Source organism: Carassius carassius, chromosome 38 (assembly GCF_963082965.1).
Source record: "Carassius carassius chromosome 38, fCarCar2.1, whole genome shotgun sequence".
Lineage (NCBI taxonomy): Eukaryota > Metazoa > Chordata > Actinopteri > Cypriniformes > Cyprinidae > Carassius > Carassius carassius.
The window spans coordinates 21,228,436-21,248,356 of NC_081792.1; the positions used below are offsets into that span (position 1 = coordinate 21,228,436).

Sequence of the window (19,921 nt, forward strand, 5' to 3'; positions counted from 1 at the left end):
TGTTTCACAAAAAAGGGTGGTGTGCTTCCTGCTGGGGGTTCAGGTTCTCCCACAGATGAAAGCAAGGTAGGTGTGAGTGAGTGTGTGAGTGTGTGTGGGCCTGACTGTAGAGGAGGTGTATTTGCGTGCAGCTGAATCGAGGATATTCACGTCAGTTCAACAGTCACTGTGAGAATAAGTGGCAGGAATATCAGTCCAAGCTTGTGCAAACCAGGAGCTCCATCTGAAAGAGTAAATAAAAGTAATTAGTATTTGACAGGAAGATGCTTGTCACATATTGGTCATAATCCAGTTTTACTTATAGCCTCGTCTTAAAGGGATAGTTCGAACTGCGTCCTCTAGGGGTCACTTTGGGGAACACCTCATCGTGACCCGTGTCTGAAGCATACTTTGAAAAGGTCAACATGTTGGCCAGCGACAGCCTCTGACGTCACTACCGGCGCGACTATAAATACGCGCCCGTAGGACCCGTCACTTATCTTCTTCGTCTTCATTGACTGTTTTGTTTGAAGCGTGCATCTGAGAAACGACCAAAACGGTAAGAGCGATCTATCATTGTTATCATGGCATCCACTAGCAAGGCGTTTAAACAGTGTGTGCATCCATGTCAGCGTTATTTGAGACCTGATGACACACACAGTCTTTGGTTCCCGTGGCTCAGGACCCACCGTTGCCGAGGCACGGAGGAGAATGAGCTCGTGGGGATCACAGGTAGATCTCGCTGAGGAGTGTAGAGGGGGACTTTTCCTTTCACACTCTTCGGTGGCAAACGAGAGTGAACTTCAGGAGGAAGATGCGTTGTCATTAACTCATTCTGATACTGAAGTTAGTGCTCTGCTGGGTTCTACCCAAAAAGAGCAAGAGATATCTGAGAGTGGCGAAGAAGCTGAGGCTGAGACTTCTCAATCCTCCTGCCCTGTGTATGGGGAGCTGTTAGAGGTTGTGGATCGCGCCACTTCAAAATTAGACTTGCCATGGAAGCGTGCCAGAAAAGTGACGCCGCGAGGTTGCCTCGAAGAGCGTTATTTGTCTGACCATAGCCCTCCAGCCCAGGTGAGCCTTCCATTCTTGCCTGACTTACATGCAGAAGTCAAAAAGGAATGGAAGAGACCGTTTTCCTCTTGCATCCATCGGTTTCAGCATACGAGGTATGCTAATATCGAGGGCATGCACGAAAACGGCTATGAGAGGATGCCCCCTGTAGAAGAGACGCTGGCTCTGTGCCATCTAAGCCCCTCCAGGATACATCCCGCTTAAATGGTAAAGCATACGCAGCAGCAGGTCAGGCTGTGGCTTCGTTGCACACGATGGCAGTGATTCAGGCTTACCAGGCTGACCTGCTGAAGGACCTGGATACAGGCAAGGGCCTTTCAGCTGACCAGGTAGCCGAGCTGCACTGCACCACAGACCTCTCTCTCCATGCTACCAAGCAGGCCGCCTCTGCCATGGGTAGGTCTATGGCGGCCATGGTGGTAATGGAGAGACATCTGTGGGTGAACCTGGCAGACATCGGGAGGGAAGAAAGGGGGTTTCTTTTCAATGCTCCGGTCTCGCCTTCTGAGCTTTTCGGTACATCCGTCGAGATCGAAAAGGTGGTCGAAAAGTTCAAGGAAGCCAAGGGCACGCTAAGCTGCCTTTAAATCCTTCATTCAACGAAGGTCCAGGTCTGAGCCTGAACATCTGATCTGAGGATCAAAGACGGGCACAGAAGGCTAGTGTCACGCTCCTCCCCCGCCTAAGGGCAGGGGCAAGAGGAATCGTGGGTCACGAAGAGGTAAGCAGGACCTGAGGGATGTGATTCAGACGAGGCAGCGTTCTCATCCGGATCGGAGCGATACCTAAGTAGTTACTCATGGATGTACCTTTGGATGTTTTTAACTTCTGCTTTTATCCTCCCCTGCCTAATTCCCCTGTAACCACCAGCTCTCCACCTGATCGAGGTTAGGTGGAAAATTTCTCACATAACAGTCTCCTATGCTGGACCTGTGATGTTTTTGGTTGGTCCTATATTCATAGTAACCACCTTACTGATGGTCCGGACCAAAAGGGGGCGCCCCGTAAGCGGGACTCCGGTACAGCAGGGTGGGTGAGTATGTAACCCTTTCTTTATCTGCTTATGGGTGTTATATTGCTGGTGGTTATATGTCTACTAACAAACTCTGTGAGTTTCCTTGCAGCACTGCAGGGAATTTCATGGATGTCCGGCCAGGTCACCCTGAGGGGCCGCCTGGCCGCTTGGTGCATCCGACAGGATGTCCGGCCAGGTCACCCTGAGGGGCCTCCTGGCCGCTTAGCGACGTCTAATGGGAAGGTGGAGGTGGTAGTTACGGAAGTCTTTCTGTATGTACTGTACTGCCTCAGGTGATGCTCCCCTCGCTTGAGGTTTGGAAAATTAGAGCTGGCCTCTCCCGTGTGATCCGGTGCCTCTGCGATGCTTAGGAACCTTTCAGTACACATGCTAAGCCTGTGTACTTTCTCAAAACCACATGGTGGTCAGTGTGCACGTGAACACTTTGCACACTGTCTGAAATCCACGTAAGTGGTAAGTGTGCACGCAAGACTCTGCGCACTTTCTGAAATCCTGTACGGTAGGGGTAAAGCGCTCCGCTTCGTTCCCTTTCTTAAGATGATTAGCCCTGGGTTCCTTGGGCTTCATTCAGCCAGTGTGTATATGTTATACACCTCAAGCATCGCTTCCCTCAACATGAGGGGCTGTTTGGGCAATTCTCGTGGTAGTTTAGCAGCGCTCCCCTTTTCCAAAAGAAAAAGGGTTGCCTATGAGCATGCTACTCTGAGCTCGGAGTCCTCCTCCTCCTCGTTTTTTTTTCACCAGAGCGCTCCAGTACTACATACTGTTTTTGAGATGCACTGTGAGAGCAGACATCCTGTTGAGGCAGGGGCTGAGGCTCGGGGAATGGCACCTTCGCACCAAGGTGATGAAGCAAAGTTGGAGAGGTTGGCCAGACTTGGGTGGATTGGTTTGCGACTCGAGAGAGCATCGCACTATCCCTTCTGGCTTACTCTGACTCATCCAGCTCCACTGGGGCTGGACACCATGGTACAGGTGTGGCCGAGGCTTCATATGTACATTTCTCCCTCCAATTGCTCTGCTCCCGGGCCATTCCATCTATGAGCTGCGCTATCAAAGTGCCACGAGAGCCCCTCCTTAGAACAGTATTTGTAAATCCATGCTATGGTAAGTGTGCGCGTGAAGTCTTTGCACACTTTCTGAAATCCACACTGTGGTAAGTTTGCACGCTAGTACTCTGCGTTCTTTCTAAAATCCTATATGGTGAGGGCTTCGCGCGGTTGCTTCGTGCCCTTTCTCGAGTCGGTTAAAGCCCCGTTCATTTTGGGCGCCACTCCACCCAGGTATCCTCTGATACCTATCTAGAACAGGGCGTTGCTACTAGAGAACTGTTGAGACAGCTCTTTCGGCAGGTTTTTGGGAAAGCTAGCGGTAGCCCCTGTGTGACAGGCAAGACTTGGTAAAGAACATGCTAGGTTCTTAGCCGTATCCCTTTAAAGGAATATTTCGTGATTCCAAGCCTTCAGCTCTACCCCGGGCCGAGGCCCTACAGGTAAGTTGGGTATGTAGCTTAGGCCTTAGGCCGTAAGGGATAATGTCATGGACAGCCGTCTAACCGTCCCAGGGGCGACTCGCAGTGAAATGGTAGAGTTGGTACTTAGTGTTTGCTATGATTCTGGTCTGCACTCCCCTCAGCATGGCGGCGTGGGTATACTGTTCCCCAAAGCGACCCCTAGAGGACGCAGCTCGAAGTTCCCTTGACAGGGAACGTCTCAGGTTACGAATGTAACCATGGTTCCCTGAGAGGGAACCAAACACTGTGTCCTCTAGCTCCCTGCCATGCTTTGGACGCAAGCTTCACGAAGAAGATAAGTGACAGGTCCTACGGGCACGTATTTATAGTCGTGCCGGTAGTGACGTCAGAGGCTGTCGCCGGCCAACGCGTTGGCTTTTTTCAAAGTATGCTTCAGACACGGGTCATGACGAGGTGTTCCCCAAAGCGACCCCTAGAGGACGCAGTGTCTCGTTCCCTCTCAGGGAACCATGGTTACATTCGTAACCTGAGACGTTCTTTCATCATTTACATACACTAATGTCAATCTAAAAATGTGTGCTCCAAAAATTACAAAATAAAGCGCTAAAAGAGCTTAAAAAAAGTAGTTCATATGATTTGTTTGTCATATATTCCAAGAAACATAATATCTTTGTGTGAATTTTTCTATTTATTTATTATTAATTCTAAAAAAACAAAACAAAAAACAAATAATTCATGCAAATCATTATGCAAATAGCTTAATTAAATATTCAAAATGTTGGATATCATAATATTTGATGTTATTGATGTCCAACCTGTGGAATATTTAAGAGCTGCATATGTCATGTGGACAATTTTTATAGTGATTTATTTTATTTTTTATTTTTTACTGTAAATTGTCTGGAACACAGTTTTTGTGCACATGGATTAAGAACAACATGTGAGTAAATAACTGTTGAAGAAATTTTATTTTTGGGTCATATATCTCAAACATAAAGGATCTGGCTAATAAAGGAGCAAGCAGAGCTCCTTACTTTCTGCATTAGAGATTGTAGTACAGTAGGCAAGAAAGCTGTATGAGCAAGCTTCTTTTCTCAAGTACTTTGCTGTAATCGTTTAATGCACTCTAAAAGGTTTGAACGAGCTGTACAGTGTTGCTGGATCACTGGGGCCTCAACTTTCATGCATACTACACAATGTTCAATAAGCACTAAACGATGATGAATGTCGTAAGTATTATGAGCAATGCTTCTTCAGTGCTTAAGTTATTTTATTACCATCTCTCTCATTTTCATTGACAAAACAAGTGGTAATATATAACATTACTTCTACTTTTATGGCTTGTATGGGTGTTAGTGCTATAATTAATATTACATAGGTACCACTTTATACCACAATATGATTTTTTTTTCTTTTATGGTTAAAACTCAGTGGCAATGTTCAAAATGGAACACAAGGATATCACAGCACAGTATACAGTCTACAGAAAAAGTAGTATAAATATATTTAAAATAGTATACTACGTTGTTATTACATGACCTTATGACCTGTCACATGTGGAATTCTTAAATTACCTAATTAATTACCTATTAATAATTACCATTTTTAAAAAATAAAATATTATATATATTTATATTGATAACTATTTTTTTATATCCAATTTTGTGTAAAAACATTTTTAAATCAGTTCTATTAATTTGTACTGAAAACCATAAAGGAAAAAACAAATTGCAGCGTGGCGTACAGTATTTCACGCATTGCACTCGGGATGTACACTGTATATTTTGGCAAATGAATTTGGCCATCCATACAGAAATTAAATATTATAAAATATGTATGTAGAGTTCTATAGTTGTTTGGCATTCTGAACATAACCAGCCTTTTTAAACTGAAGGGTCCAGCAGGAGAATTATAGACTTTAGGCCATCTGTGAGAACTAAAGTCTTTAGGGTGTTATTTTCGAGAGGGAGTCAAGAGGGTGTTTGAGATTCAGACACATGTCAGGCATAGTGACCTCCCAAGGCCTTGTTCTACAACCCATTTGACTTGCATACGAGGGGCATCTGAAGCTAGACTCAAGATCAGTGCTCACGTTGACCTGATTCTGTCCTTGCTCTCACACACCTGCCCTGCTGCATTTGCATATTCAAATATACATCCGTAGATGCGGTGATACACAGGAAAGAGATACGGTGAGGGGTTTTGGGTGAGGCGAAAGAGAGATAATTAAAAAAGGAATAACAGAAAAACATAAGAAATAAAAAAAGGCAGAGGATTCCTTCCACCCTTCTGCCTGACAGTTTTTCATCTTTACATTTGAGTCTCTAAGAAAATGTAAATATGCCAGCACTGAATGTATAAAAAAACTATAATCTATCACTGAATTACATTTGCTGTGGATGCACTGGTGCATTGGTAAGTGATGGCTCACTTCTAGTTTTAAATGGTGAAAGCAGCAAGCCCTCTGAAGGCACAAGGCCTCTTGAAAAGAAGGAGAGGACGGACGGAGACCAAAAACAATAAAAACACAGTATGTAGTAATTTATCAAACTGCAATTTGACAATTTCACAATTAAATCATGCATACGAAGCATGCTTTTCAAACACATAGCATTACAAGAGACCAGTTCCACACATTGCACTGCATTTATATATAGTTTATTTTATAGAATATGTAATTCTATCAATGTTGTCTAGTTATCATCTTGGAAATTAATATGATAATTTGGCATTCAATTTGGCATAAAAAGGGCTTAACTTTTGACAAATAATCAGTCAAGGTGACACTAGAGGAAGTATGCAATAGTATGCAATAGAGTTGTCACATGACCTATGCTGCATGTTGTACTTATTGCTTGTTTGTTGCTTATTTATTTCAACAAGTGATTATCTCAGCAATAAATACAGTTATTTAATCCAATTTTCTCCCGCCCCCAAAAATATATAGGTTTTCATGTTTGGGCAAATATTCACTCAATGAGATATAGCTTTTGGTTCATGTGTCATTCTTGAAATGGAAGATCATTTTGGGTGCAATGCATTTTGGGAGAGTATTCTGACCTTTGATGCATCTCTGTCATTTTTAAAATCTTTAGTTGTGCAATTATAGCACCCGTAAGAGGAAAACACTGCGGAACGGCTCTCTTGTAATTGTTAATACATCAATTAGACTTCTCAAACAAGAGGCTGCAAAAAGCTCACACAGTCAAGGAATCTAATCAGAGGCGTTCAAATACTTACTGGTCGGATTCTGTGTGTTTTTCATCGGGTTTTCTGCAGTACAGAGAAGAGGAGGGGGAGTTGAAGATTAAGAGGTAGAGAGGGAGAGAGAAGAGTGTATTCATATATAATACAAGAGATAACCATCATAGGTTTTTGGTCTAATGAAGGATGAAAATCACGAGTCTCTTAGAGACAAGACTAGAATTCCACCGAAGAGCTATTAGCAGCCAAAGTTCATAAGTTCACTCCTATTTTTGGCAGCCTTCAATGGAACCTTTTGAACTTTGAGCTCTCTATGAACGCTCAGATGAGCAAACTAAAAAAAATCCCCAAATCTTTTTCAAGAATACTCAACCGCGCCCTCGACTGATACTGTAGCAGCAAAAATCTATTAACAAGATCTGACACTGCAAGCTTCCTTTCTCCTAAATGCTCATCTTTGTTCTTTAATACAGCTGATGGGCTCTAATGAATGGCTATTGAAACCGGTCAATAGTAACCCAGTTCAAATGCTCTTAATCACTATTCTCCTCTCTGTGCCACCCGTGTTGAGACCCAAAAGCACAAGGATGTTTTGAATGAGATGTATGATGATGCGGGCCGCACTATGCTGTTAAATAGACATTAACGCTCCTCCACATGAACCATTTCCGAGTCGTCACCCCCCCCCCCCCCTCAAAAAAACACTTTTCACCAAATGGCCTCATGTACTCCGCCCAACAATTTGTAGATGGTAAGAAGAATAGGCCTGAAGAATAGCACGGATGGACTGCTTGTCCTTAGTTTATAGCATAATGGTCCATACAACTCACCCATAAACACTGATCAGTTAAATAGCTATTCACTGAAAATCTTGACATCCGCCTGCACATTTAAATCATTTCTTTTGAGGCTAGTTTTATTCAGTTCACAAAATGAGCATACAATCTTTAATTTAATTTTCTCATTGCAGTGGTTGTCAGTTCACTCAAGGAGAAATTATTGTATGATATACAGGATGTACAACATTATGGACCACTTTAATGATGCATTGAAGGTACTTTTGCATTCTTTTTTGAATCCAAGTTTGAAAGCTTCAGTTGCAATTCATTGTATTATGTTAATGGCTTATTTAATTCATTGAGTGAAGTCTAGTTATTTTCTCAGAAATTAAATTCAACTTTGTGTAAAACATCAAAAAACAAAGTTTAGGCAAATATTCAGCTTTAGTTGAACTGGACACCATGGACATCTGGTTGACCACCCCGGGTGTCACCCCAAAACTACTACTTCATTTTCTTGGTTTAATCATACTGTAAAGGACATTTATTATAGCCTTGAACACAAGGACATGAAGTGTCTGGTGTGCCACATCACACTTCATCTCGTCCGGTGTACCTTCCAGACTGTAACTCACTCTTACTCACGGCACACGTTAATTTTCTTACAGAATGAAAAACATTGCAGAGTAAAGAGGACATATACAATTGTTATATTAACATTAAATCTTTTTCTCCGACTGCTGGTTAATCAGATGATAGAAATAAGAGAAATAAGTTCCGCTAGACTAGCATTTGAAGTAACAATAAGAATAGCTAATGTGGGGTATTGTGGAGTAATCAGCAATCAGGTTTTATTAATGCTTTTATATACCAGGTTGGAGTTATACACGCCATACATGGTGAACCGTATTCAGATTTTTGTCCTCAGTCTTGGCTGTCATTCAGATTATACAGAGGAGCAGCCGACTGTCCTTCATCTTCCAAAACACATCTTTGATTAGATCTACGCTCACGCTATAGGCAGATCTCTCATAAACCCTGACAGCCACAAAAGCTCAAGGGGCAACAGAACACACACACACGCAACAGCGTCAGCAAACAATCCCTTTCTAACGTCAATGAAAACAAAGCCAAGACTTAGTGGGCACAGCATCCGTTTCAGCAGCAAAGGTATGGCTAGACAAAACCACAGGGGAATGAAACGGTTGCACAATCAAATGGAAAAAGGCAATTTTTCTTTTAAAAGATGTAGAAGATTTCATATTTGTGCTAACAAAACACAATATCCATTAAGGAAAGACATCTTGTGACCCAAAAATTCCAAAGGTACTGCAGATTTGACGGTCGTGTCTTAATGAATCCATCTATCTTTAATGTTGCAAATTTTCAGAATAAGCTGCATTTCCTGCTTAGTTTAAAGAAAATGTCTTTATATGTAATATCAGGTTTTATTTTGCACTTATGAAATAACATGTCATTTTTGTTGACTATATTTGGAGTAAACTCCACTAAAATTAATGATATGACGAAATACTGATTTAAAGATATTGACAAAAAACAACTTCAGTAGAATACAATAATACAATGAGAAACAGAATTCAATAAACAAAGGCATTTAATTACTACATTTCAGATAGAAATGGCAGTTACAGGTAGAGCTACTCACCAAAAACAATGAGGCGTATGTGTGTGTCAGTAGAGCCCAGTGGATTCTGGGCCGTGCAGCGGTACATGGAGCCATTGAGTTCTGCAGGCACTCGCTCTAACACCAGTTCCTTCCCATCTCTCTCAGCACTGTCGTCGAGCAATCTGCTGCCTACCCGCGTCCAGGTGAACAGAGGCTCAGGAAACACCTCATTCTGGAAGTAGTGTGTACGATCGTGTTTAGTACACAAGAATGTGTACATTAGGGGAAAAAGGATAAAGAAAAAAAAAAAATCAGACTGAAGCCCAAGATACAGAAAATTATGTATAATGTGTAGGTACTAAATCAGTTATTGACTTATATTTGATTTCGTTTTTTTTTTTTTCAATTTATTGGATCATAAATTGTGCATGATTTATCCTACAGTAGGCTATAATAATATTTGAAGAGTTTGGTTCCAATAAATCCACTGAATCAATATGAAAATTATTTTTAATATTGAAACTGTTGAAATTGAAAACACCCAACATAGTAAGTTGATCCACATATGACAGCCTCTGAACTTGGTCAATACTAATTAAATTATATCACAATCAATACTTATATACAGGCACTGGACTAAAATTACATTCATCAGTCATCGTTTCCAAAATGAATTCAACGGGTCATCTTGTTAATGCTATAAATTAATTACAGCAATAAAATAAAATACATAATGAACAAGAACATTAACAATATCACAATTCCAAAATGACATTTCCCTTGAATTAAACTTCCAAAAGTGCATTCATCTTTGCCATTTTACATTCATTTAGTTGACTAGTGCTATGTGCTGTATTAACAAAAACACAAATGGCATTAATAAAAAACCTAACACTGAGAAGCTACGCGATACCACGTTCATATTCGAATGTGATTCATCTAATGACCGCGATATAGTGTAGCTTGTCACTGATCTACGGCTCTGTGTAGTAAATGTTGCTCCATCTAAAAACCTGTGATGGAGATTTACCGGTACTATAAATCACAGAACCAGCTTTATACGAGATGCGCATTTATACAAATGCGATTTATCGTGCAGCCCTTGTTTGTTGATCACAAAGTACAACGTAGAGGAATAAAACTAAGATGCGGAGTGTATTCAAAGCACCACTTTGAAAAGAGGCATTTATCGCGTCATCGAGTTTTGGAACCAAACTCTTCATTTGCTGTTACAGTTACATAAACTTAGTTTTTTACTTCTCAAAAAATCATGTTGGTTTATTTTAGATTAATTTAGTTAAAACAATACAGAATTTAGTTATCATAAATGTATCAGTTTAAATAATTATCAGCTTATATGTATTGCCGGAATATTAATATCAGTGATTCTCTTTAAAAAAATTAATAAAAAATATATATTGTAAAGTACATAAAAGGCACGTGTAAGTCATTAAGAAACATGTTATATTATTAATAATATAAACCCATTTTAAAACAGCTTCCTTTCTAAATAAATAAATAAAAAATAATAATAAATCAATACTCAATACCTTTCCATTTTGGAGAAAGGACAGAAAATATCCAATGCAATATTATATGGAGACAATTAAAGCATTTCTTGTTATAGACTTTTCCAGGAAGAGGAATATAAGGGGTTTGATGGTCTTTGGGGGCAATGAAAAAAAAAATAAACACACCAAACACGTAGTGCACAAGAGGCAAAAGAATATCAAGTATTCTTATATGCTTATTTACCATGGTGTAGCATTGTCTGTAACTATTCCTGGAAGCCCACTAACACAATACATAATTTCATGTCTATTTGAAAAAGTCCTTGCCTTATAATACTTGTGAAAGCTCAGTATAAGATCATCTGATTCTACACAAGAGGACATGTGTGATAAATCCCAAAAAAACTAAATGCCTGAGCCAAGGCTACATCCCGATTTATTGTAGATCCTGTTTCGGGGCATGGAAGAAGATATCTTTCCCCTGCCGATCAAACCAATCTACCCATGTTCTAGGTGTGATAAGTAACTGGCTGGCACAATCCATCTAACTTCACAAAATCATGTGGCTTGTCTGGGTGACCTCTGATAACGGCTCATTGGAGAGTGTGGCTTGGCTGTGTGTAACTGGACTTCCACATTCACACCATGACAACAGTGAAATGAGTTTGCACTTGCTGGTGGAATCAGGTCAGATCCAGATAAAAATATCCCCCATGGCACTCGCATGGTTAAAGTCATGAAATGACAGTAAGACATGCTTTTGAAGAGCAGCGCTGATACTGAGTCTGTTTTTTGGTATTGTTTGAATATCAGGGTAGTATTTCATTTTCTGTGCTAACATTTATCTTATCTACTTGTGAAACCCAAGGCCTTGGAGCAGCTAAGGATAAGGGAGACGTTCTTCCAAACAAATCTCCATTGGCTTTAAAATCCTCTGAAATCTTTTGTTTAAATATTAAGATCCAAACTGGATTTATGTCCCCCATCAAGCCTGTTTATGGTGACCATTCCTCTATTATTTAAAGGTGTACTTCAAATATGCAAAATGTGGGTGGAATAAACACACATATCTGCCAGACAAACTGCCCATGCACCAACCAACTCCCTTCTCTACTAAGGTAACTCCATTGTAGTGCTTTATCCATCCAAAAAGCAAAATTGATAGGACATTCTTAATGGAAAATCCATTTTTAGATGGTATGCTTTGAAACATGGGTTCTAGCTGGTCTGAATCAGACCAGGCAGGTCATTAGCTGGTCTAATCTGTCACTAATGAGTTTAGACAGAGATTGTTGCCAATCTAAATGGTCTACCAGCTTGTACCAGGTAATGACAAGTGCTAACCTGCAAATAACCAGTCTAAATCTGCAAATGACCAGTATCGACCAGCTAATGACCATTTTAGGCCTAGCACTGACCAGTCTGGACAAGCTAACAGCCTGTCTAAAGAACCCAGCTATACCTGGAATTTCCGGGAGGAATATAACATAACTACTGTAAAATTATTTTTAAATTCATGTCACAAAAAAAATAGCGTAAAGTAGATTCAGTGACGATAGCATATCGGGTCTAATTTCTTTCCACCTTAATGCCATTGGTCAGTCAGTCCTGTCACAAAGATTGAGCAGATCATCACTAAACTGTTCTGTGTTTATTTGCTGGAGAAGATTTTTTTTTTTTAGCTCTTGGCAGACGGTGATAGTTACACTGAGACAATCTTCCTGCTTTACTAGGCCTGTGGAGCCAACGGACTATTGAAGCAAGTATAAATTTGCCGTAGTTGACAGTAAATCGCTCCTAGCTAGCTCTGTGCTCGCACCTGTTTTGCTAGCTAGTCTGACAAGAACAAACGAAAGCAGCAAAATCCCTGAAAGCTGCAGTGAAATACATCAACAAACAGCTGATTTGTTTTTTAATCAGACGCTCTTATGCCTTCTGGTGAGAATACCAAACAGAACACAAACACAAATAAGAAGAGTTTAGCATTAGCAAAAAGAAGCCTAATGTTAGCATAATAAATCAACTTGGCTTATTTCTGGGAATAGTTCTTGTTAAAGCATATAATTGATTAAAATTATCTTCTAGGTCAGTTTAAGTGTACTGTTTCTTAAGTTATACAAATTAGTTTTTTTTTCTTTTTTTTTTACTTATCGTAACGGATTATTATTTTTTCTTATTAAACACAAATGTAACAGTTCAGTCAGATTTTATGCTTAAAACAAGAAAAACACTATTTGCCAACAAGGAAAGAAAAATAAACTAGAAACTGTACATAGTTTCGAGGATGTTTTTACATATTATTTAGATATTTTTATTGGAAAACAATACCAAATTAAGATTATAATTCTTTTTTTTCTCTCCATGTTCTGAAACATCAGTTATTTCCTTTAAAGGGATACTCCACTTTTTTTTGGAAATAGGCTCATTTTACAACTCCCCCAGAGTTAAACAGTTGAGTTTTACCGTTTTTTAATCCATTCAGCCGATCTCCGGTTCTGGCGGTACCACTTTTAGCATAGCTTAGCATAATGAATGGAAGTGGACAAGACCATTAGCATTTCTCTCAAAAAATTTACCAAAGAATTTTGATATTTTTCCTATTTAAAACTAGACTCTTCTGTAGTTACATCGTGCACTAAGACCAACGGAAAATGAAAAGTTGCGATTTTCTAGGCTGATATGTCTAGGAACTATACTCTCGTTCCTGCGTAATAATCAAGAAACTTTGCTGCCGTACCATGAGTGCAGCAGGCGTAAGGATATGACGCAGCTACCTTCCGTCAACATAACCAACGTGACAACCTGCTTGCACAGGGAGCGTGCCTTGTAGCATGGAGACATTTGTGAGAGACGATTCAGAGGACATATACTTTGGTTCAGATCCCGAACCGTATCTATTTGAACCGGAATTTACTGAAGATGAGCTTTTGGAACATGAAAGGCAACAAAGTATGGCTGAACAGACTGGGACAGAAGGGAGTAGGAGAGCAGATTTGAACTGGTGGTGTAAGTGTGGGGCTTGTCAACCCATGCCGACCGAAAGTGAGTGCCTGTGTTGTAACGAGTGGGAACAGGTTTTGCCATCAATGGCAAGGATCGATCTACCTGATGAGGAAGTTGCATGTGTCGCAACATCCGAGGACTTCTTAGCGATGCTGCATCCTGCCGTGGTCGATTTTTTTTTCCGGTTAGACAAAATAAACTGGAAAAAACGTCTCGTGCCGAGTGGACCTGACGGCCAGCTATCATTAGAGTAAGTGATTCCTGCAATCATTTACAATGCATGAGTCAACGATTTAGAATCTTCTCAGTCAATACAGGTTGGTGTCGTACCGCATTATTATGGAGTGGGCCCTGAAGGGAGATACTTTAGGAAAAGGCAACCGAAAACCATTGCCATCGGGTGTGGTTGGTGCCATTCGCCGAAAATATCCATCAGAGTCATGAGTTTATGTAGGATTTCAAGAAGCAGAAGATGCAATAAATAAACTATAGGTACTGTTACTGTTGTGTAGGCCTACATTTCAAGTGCTCTGATTTTATGGCTTCTTACAGTTCAAATACATTTTTGCAATCTGGTGGATTATAAAGATTATATTCTGTTTTATGTTGCACAAGCTTTGAGTGTGAAACATATGTGTTCTTGTGCTTGTTAGTTATGTTACAGTTTTTTACAATCACTTTGCTACTATTTTCAGAAGCTTGATGTCATTTTTCACAACTCTAGACACAAAACTCAAAACGGTTATCACTTGTAACACAGGCTGTCTAATGTTCAAAACATTGCCTTGCGCATTCACATCTTTAATGAAATCGTGCACTTGCACAATCATTGGTTCAAAACACAACTTTACTGTGAAATACCATTGAAACATAACTATAGATCACCCACACACAAGCAACCGATAGTTTCACTGTGTCATTGTTCGAACAATCATTAAATATTGAAGAACAAAATAGGTGATACAGGTTTCATTATGGTACTACATGTACAATAAATACATCTCAGTAAAAGTACTGCAGTAGTAGAGAGAATACTACAGACACAGTGGAATCATTGAACAAAGTTTGTAATATATTGCAAAACACTACAGTACAATCACACCATAGGTTTATTTGAATCAAAGCAAAAATAATTAGCTATGAAATAGAAAAGAAAAGACAGTACTGTAAAACATCAAATGCAGTGTTCCTCAACTTGCTTGCTTGTATTGTAAGAAACAAAACAGGAGTGATTACTGTACTTCAACATTGTCATCAACTCTGTGTTGTGGATTTGGCCACAGGTTCTTATCTACATCACCATGGATGTTTTCATTAGCCAAACATCTTGGAAAAACCTTCGGGCATGGCGAATCCAAGCCTGACACTGGTCTGCTGTGATGTCATTGCAGGCTGTTGCTGCCGCTGTCTTGGTCCGTGGCCTTGTCCTCTACCACGTTCCCCCACACCTCTCAAACGAGGCCCACGACCACCTCTCAGAAGTGGTGCCTGTCCTCTGCCATTCCTTTGACCAACACGTCTTCCTCCCACCACTGCTTGACCTCCATTGTGACCTGGATCACCTGCTGGCTCCATGTTACGTATCACCATGCTCTTGTAATTGGATCCCAATCAACTCTTCACTATATACTCATTCCACAATGCATCTATACAGTGCAGTACTGTCAATACTGTAAATAGTCTGAAAAGGTGGTACAGCATTTGGGGCTATAGACACAGTGTCTGATGAAGCATTATGATAAAAATTTAGGCTACATCCATGGATATTGTAGTCTAATTGGTTCATGCTCCGTGCTGATTGGTGACAATGAATCTCGTTATCTTGAAACGTTCATGATTTACAGTAAACATGGAAGATTGTTTGTCTGTTTCCATACAACTATGCATTAAGAGTAATGCAACAGTTACTTATCATTTTGAGCAGTTGTATCAATTGATAGTTAGATCATTGTAAGGAAATGAATAGACACTCATTTGAAATGTAATGTGTGAATTGCCTTTTGAAATAGTAGCACTTTGATGTTAAGTTGTGTCATATTGAACAGGTGATTTTTGTTGAATGAACAAATGATCTAAGTTTTATGTGGATTGTATCCAAGCAATTGAGAAAACGGTTAGAGTTTTGAAAAAAATTGCATTTTGATCATTGGTTGTGAGTTTTGTGTCTAGAGTTGTGAAAAATGACATCAAGGTTCTGAAAATAGTAACAAAGTGATTGTAAAAAACTGTATCAGTAATTACATTAGTCTGTTTAGACATTTACTCATCTGACTGTCAGACTTTACCATATTATTAACTCTCACAGATGTGAGTTGTCATTAACAGCTAACAGGAGGCAAACCGGATGAACAGCTAAAATGTAACAAATATTACCCATCTTATCATTTAGCAATTTTATGGCAGTTTTTCATTTTAAGAGATTTATTAAATGCAACACCGCATTGTTTATTTATTTTTTATTTTTTTATTTGTTCTGTGTTCATGGAAATGACACTGAAATTTAGAGTGCCAACAATAGAGAAATCAATCGGGGGAAAAAAATAATCGCAGCTTAAATGGCTTTTCATCCAAAGAGCATTTTTGCTGCTCAGTCTGAGTGTCTGTAGACCATTTACAAATGCAATTTGATTGAACTCTTATCTTATCTCACCCCCCGATATACGTCTAGTACATCCTAATATCCTTGAGTGCTCAAGGTCTTTTTCTTTTTCTTTTATTTATTTTTTTGAGTTGCAGCCCTAAGTGCTTTTCAATAGATCATTTTCAAAGTTTTTTTTCTCATGACCTTTGAAGGACTTTGAAAACCCTCGATTTTGATTTCATAGCAACTTACATGATTGAATGGTTTGATTTTGTCAGATGAAGTGCACCCCTCCTTGGACAGGCTGAACCATTTGGATTGATAGCTCATGGATAGCAGTACCAGGTCAGAAGCTGACAGATACACATGTTGTATTGCACACTCTGTAAGAATGGTCACTATAGCCGTATATCACACAGGCTTAACTGCACATGCGGGACAAACCTCCTCGTATCCAAAACTGAACTTTGCCCTGGTTTCATAACCCCCATGGACTTACCACTGGAGATCCTACCTGGAAACCTTGGACGGTGATGCGAACCGTATCCCCTACCTTTGCCCTGGCAGGGGTTATTGAAAGCTTGGGGCCTTTAGGAGCCGCTATGGAAGGAAACAAGAGAAAACACTGTCAGTTTTAAACATTAAAACTAGGAATGCACTAGAGCAGATACTGTGCTCCTGTATTCGTACTCATACTCATTAAATTTTTCAGATACCAAAAGCTGATACCACACAGCATGTGAACAGTGTTGCATCCAGACAAAGAAACACAGACAACAGAACAACAGAGAGCAGAATGTAGTTATTAGAGATTAAGCAGGTTTATGAAGTACATGTATATAATTAATTCACAGCCTGTGTGAAATGCGCTTGGCTATATGTGTCTCTGACATTCTGTACCAATGCAATTGTTACAGACACTGTGAATGTTTTGCTCGCTTTGGAATCGCAACACATTTCCGAAGTCAAAGCATGTTTCAGATTATAAAAAAAATTACATTTATGTTCATCGCTGTTGCATGATTTCTGTATAATGAGTGGTTCCCTATATTATTAGAGAAAATATATTTTTTTATTACAATATGTGCTGCTGCAATGGAGAAGCTCTTTTGTGCTATTAAATTAAAGATGAAATACCATTTAGCAATAAAATAAACAGTAAAAGTAATACAAGCTTGTACAATACATTTAAATTGGCATAATTAAGTATGAAAATAACTGAAAATTAACTATGCAAATGACAAATAAATGCCTCTTGACTCTTGAAGGAAATATCTGTTTGCTAAATGAAACCAGCTAACATGATTCTTATTCTTTTGGTTTCGAATCTGTTCCCAATACTTTTTAAAAATTATAAATGCAATGAAAATACAGGTATCGGTAAGTACCAAAAATAAAAGAAAGAGTAACGGACTTGTTCTTGAAAAAATGGTCTCGGTGCATCCCTAATCAAAACAATAGTAGTACAGTCATCGTATCATCGTACCAGCACAGTATAAACAGACCACGTCACGGCAATTTGAATTGGAGGTCAACTTGGGGATCAGTTTCCTTTATTAAAATTGCTGAGGAGTATTTATTTCCCAAGAGGGACAAGGACCTAAATTGGGTAGACACTCATTACTAAAGAAGAAACAGAGCATGCAAGGCAAGCGGTGGAGGAAGTAAGATAAAAGAAACTTAGAGAACTAATTCCCTTGTCTTGTGTGGACCGAATCTCCCAGATGGGTTTAATTTGGTCTCAGAGAATGGCTGGGATGTGATGAAGGAAAGGAAGGTTAAAATATCATATTTCGACCTTCTCAGGAACTGGGGATTTCTCTTGTGTACTCATGGGAAAGATAAGAAAGTGATTTTGTACATGTCTGTAAAGTGAGACCATAAGTTCCTCAAGTGAAACTTCGTCTATTTAGCCGTATGAGCTAGGCGCTTTATAGCAGCGGAGTCTGAGTGTAAAAAAGCCTCCGACTGGTCCTGTGTTAAGTGGTTCTGCATTGTATACCATGATTACCAGGATCCACTTCACATAACCATGAGAACCATAAAACAAGTTTTGTGAGCCATATGTTTGCGCTAACACATAATTTCGAAGCAAAGCTTTGTAAATGTAGATCAGACTTGAAATTATTCAAAAATACATCCCACTATGGCCTTTTTTTTCAAACCTTATTACGGCTAATGCTACGCTTTGGATCCTACAACACATAGAGATAATCCAGCTACTGAGAACTATGTGAAACAATGGCTAATCATGCTTTTACCCATCATTTAAGCCACAGAGTGTCCAGCAAAACTAATGAGTCATCAGGCCAGTCTTAGTCAGTTTAATGATTACCCCCTGCTCCCGCTTAATGGATTATGATTTCCGCTCTAGCATTTTTAATGGATCCTATGAATGTGTATTTCACACATAAATCAAGTTATAGCAGTACACTACACCAAATACACAGAAATCCTGTTTTGCCAGCTTTCTTATTATGGAAACGATCAGGGATATTAGCGGTCAGGCTTTGCAGAGAGGAGAAAGAGATGTGAAATGCAATACATGAGAGATTAAGAGCTTGTCAAGGCGTGAATCATGACTCAATGACTCAATTGATTTTCCTTAAGAAAACAGTTAAAAAACAAAAGAAGACCTTTGATAGTGCCTGTGTTCTGACAGAGCAATGGGCACTCAAAGGCTGACCCTGCCTTTTCCGTACCAAGTAGATGAATTAACGGATCAATACCGTGGATTGCCCAACCTAAGCCCTAACCACCGGAGCTGACAAAAAAATTCACTGAGCTGTGAAGTTTTCCTACCCGTGGTGCCGGGTAACTCTTCTGCCATAGCAGGTTTTTTTAAGCATTTTGAACAGAATTAGCCTGAGAAAGACTATAGCTTGCTGTTGAAGAAAGGTGATGGCCAGATGTCTGGGACCAACTCCAGGAGGAGCATTTGGTGACCCATGTCATCGCCTGTGATTTTGGCTGCAAGTACTGTAACTGATGAGCCACTGTTGACTTTTCATGCTTCACTAAGTGAGACAACTACAAAGTCTCAAACATTATAATACATAATGTGAAAACGTTTAACAGTGTTATTACAAACCCGATTCCAAAAAAAGTTGGGACTGTACAAATTGTGAGTAAAAAAGGAATGGAAAAATAATTTATAAATCTCATAAACTTATATTTTATTCACAATAGAATATAGATAACATATCAAATGTTGAAAGTGAGAAATTTTTAAATGTCATGCCAAATATTGGCTCACTTTGGATTTCATGAGAGCTGCACATTCCAAAAAAGTTGGGACAGGTAGCAATAAGAGGCCGGAAAAATTAAATGTACATATAAGGAACAGCTGGAGGACCAATTTGCAACTTATTAGGTCAATTGGCAACATGATTGGGTATAAAAAGAGCCTCTCAGAGTGGCAGTGTCTCTCAGAAGTCAAGATGGGCAGAGTATCACCAAATCCCCCAATGCTGCGGGGAAAAATAGTGGAGCAATATCAGAAAGGAGTTTCTCAGAGACAAATTGCAAAGAGTTTGAAGTTCATCATCTACAGTGCATTATATCATCCAAAGATTCAGAGCATCTGGAACAATCTCTGTGCGTAAGGGTCACGGCCAGAAAACCATACTGGATGCTCATGATCTTTGGGCACT

The 19,921-nt window shown here is 39.6% G+C and overlaps 1 protein-coding gene across 2 annotated transcripts in view; it reads right to left on the bottom strand.

The window, feature by feature from the left end:
- The window catches only part of LOC132119554 (immunoglobulin superfamily member 21-like), a 239,984-nt gene continuing 220,063 nt past the window's right edge, over positions 1-19,921 (bottom strand). The window contains exons 7-10 of one of the 2 annotated variants that reach the window (XM_059529619.1): positions 16,783-16,868; positions 9,213-9,405; positions 6,804-6,836; positions 1-223 (exon numbers count right to left, since the gene is read on the bottom strand). In XM_059529619.1, the coding sequence (XP_059385602.1) occupies positions 147-223; positions 6,804-6,836; positions 9,213-9,405; positions 16,783-16,868 (389 nt within the window). In that variant the 3' untranslated portion in view covers positions 1-146. Of the gene's footprint in view, positions 224-6,803; positions 6,837-9,212; positions 9,406-16,767; positions 16,869-19,921 lie in introns of both variants that reach the window. The other variant, XM_059529618.1, reaches the window with a different exon arrangement.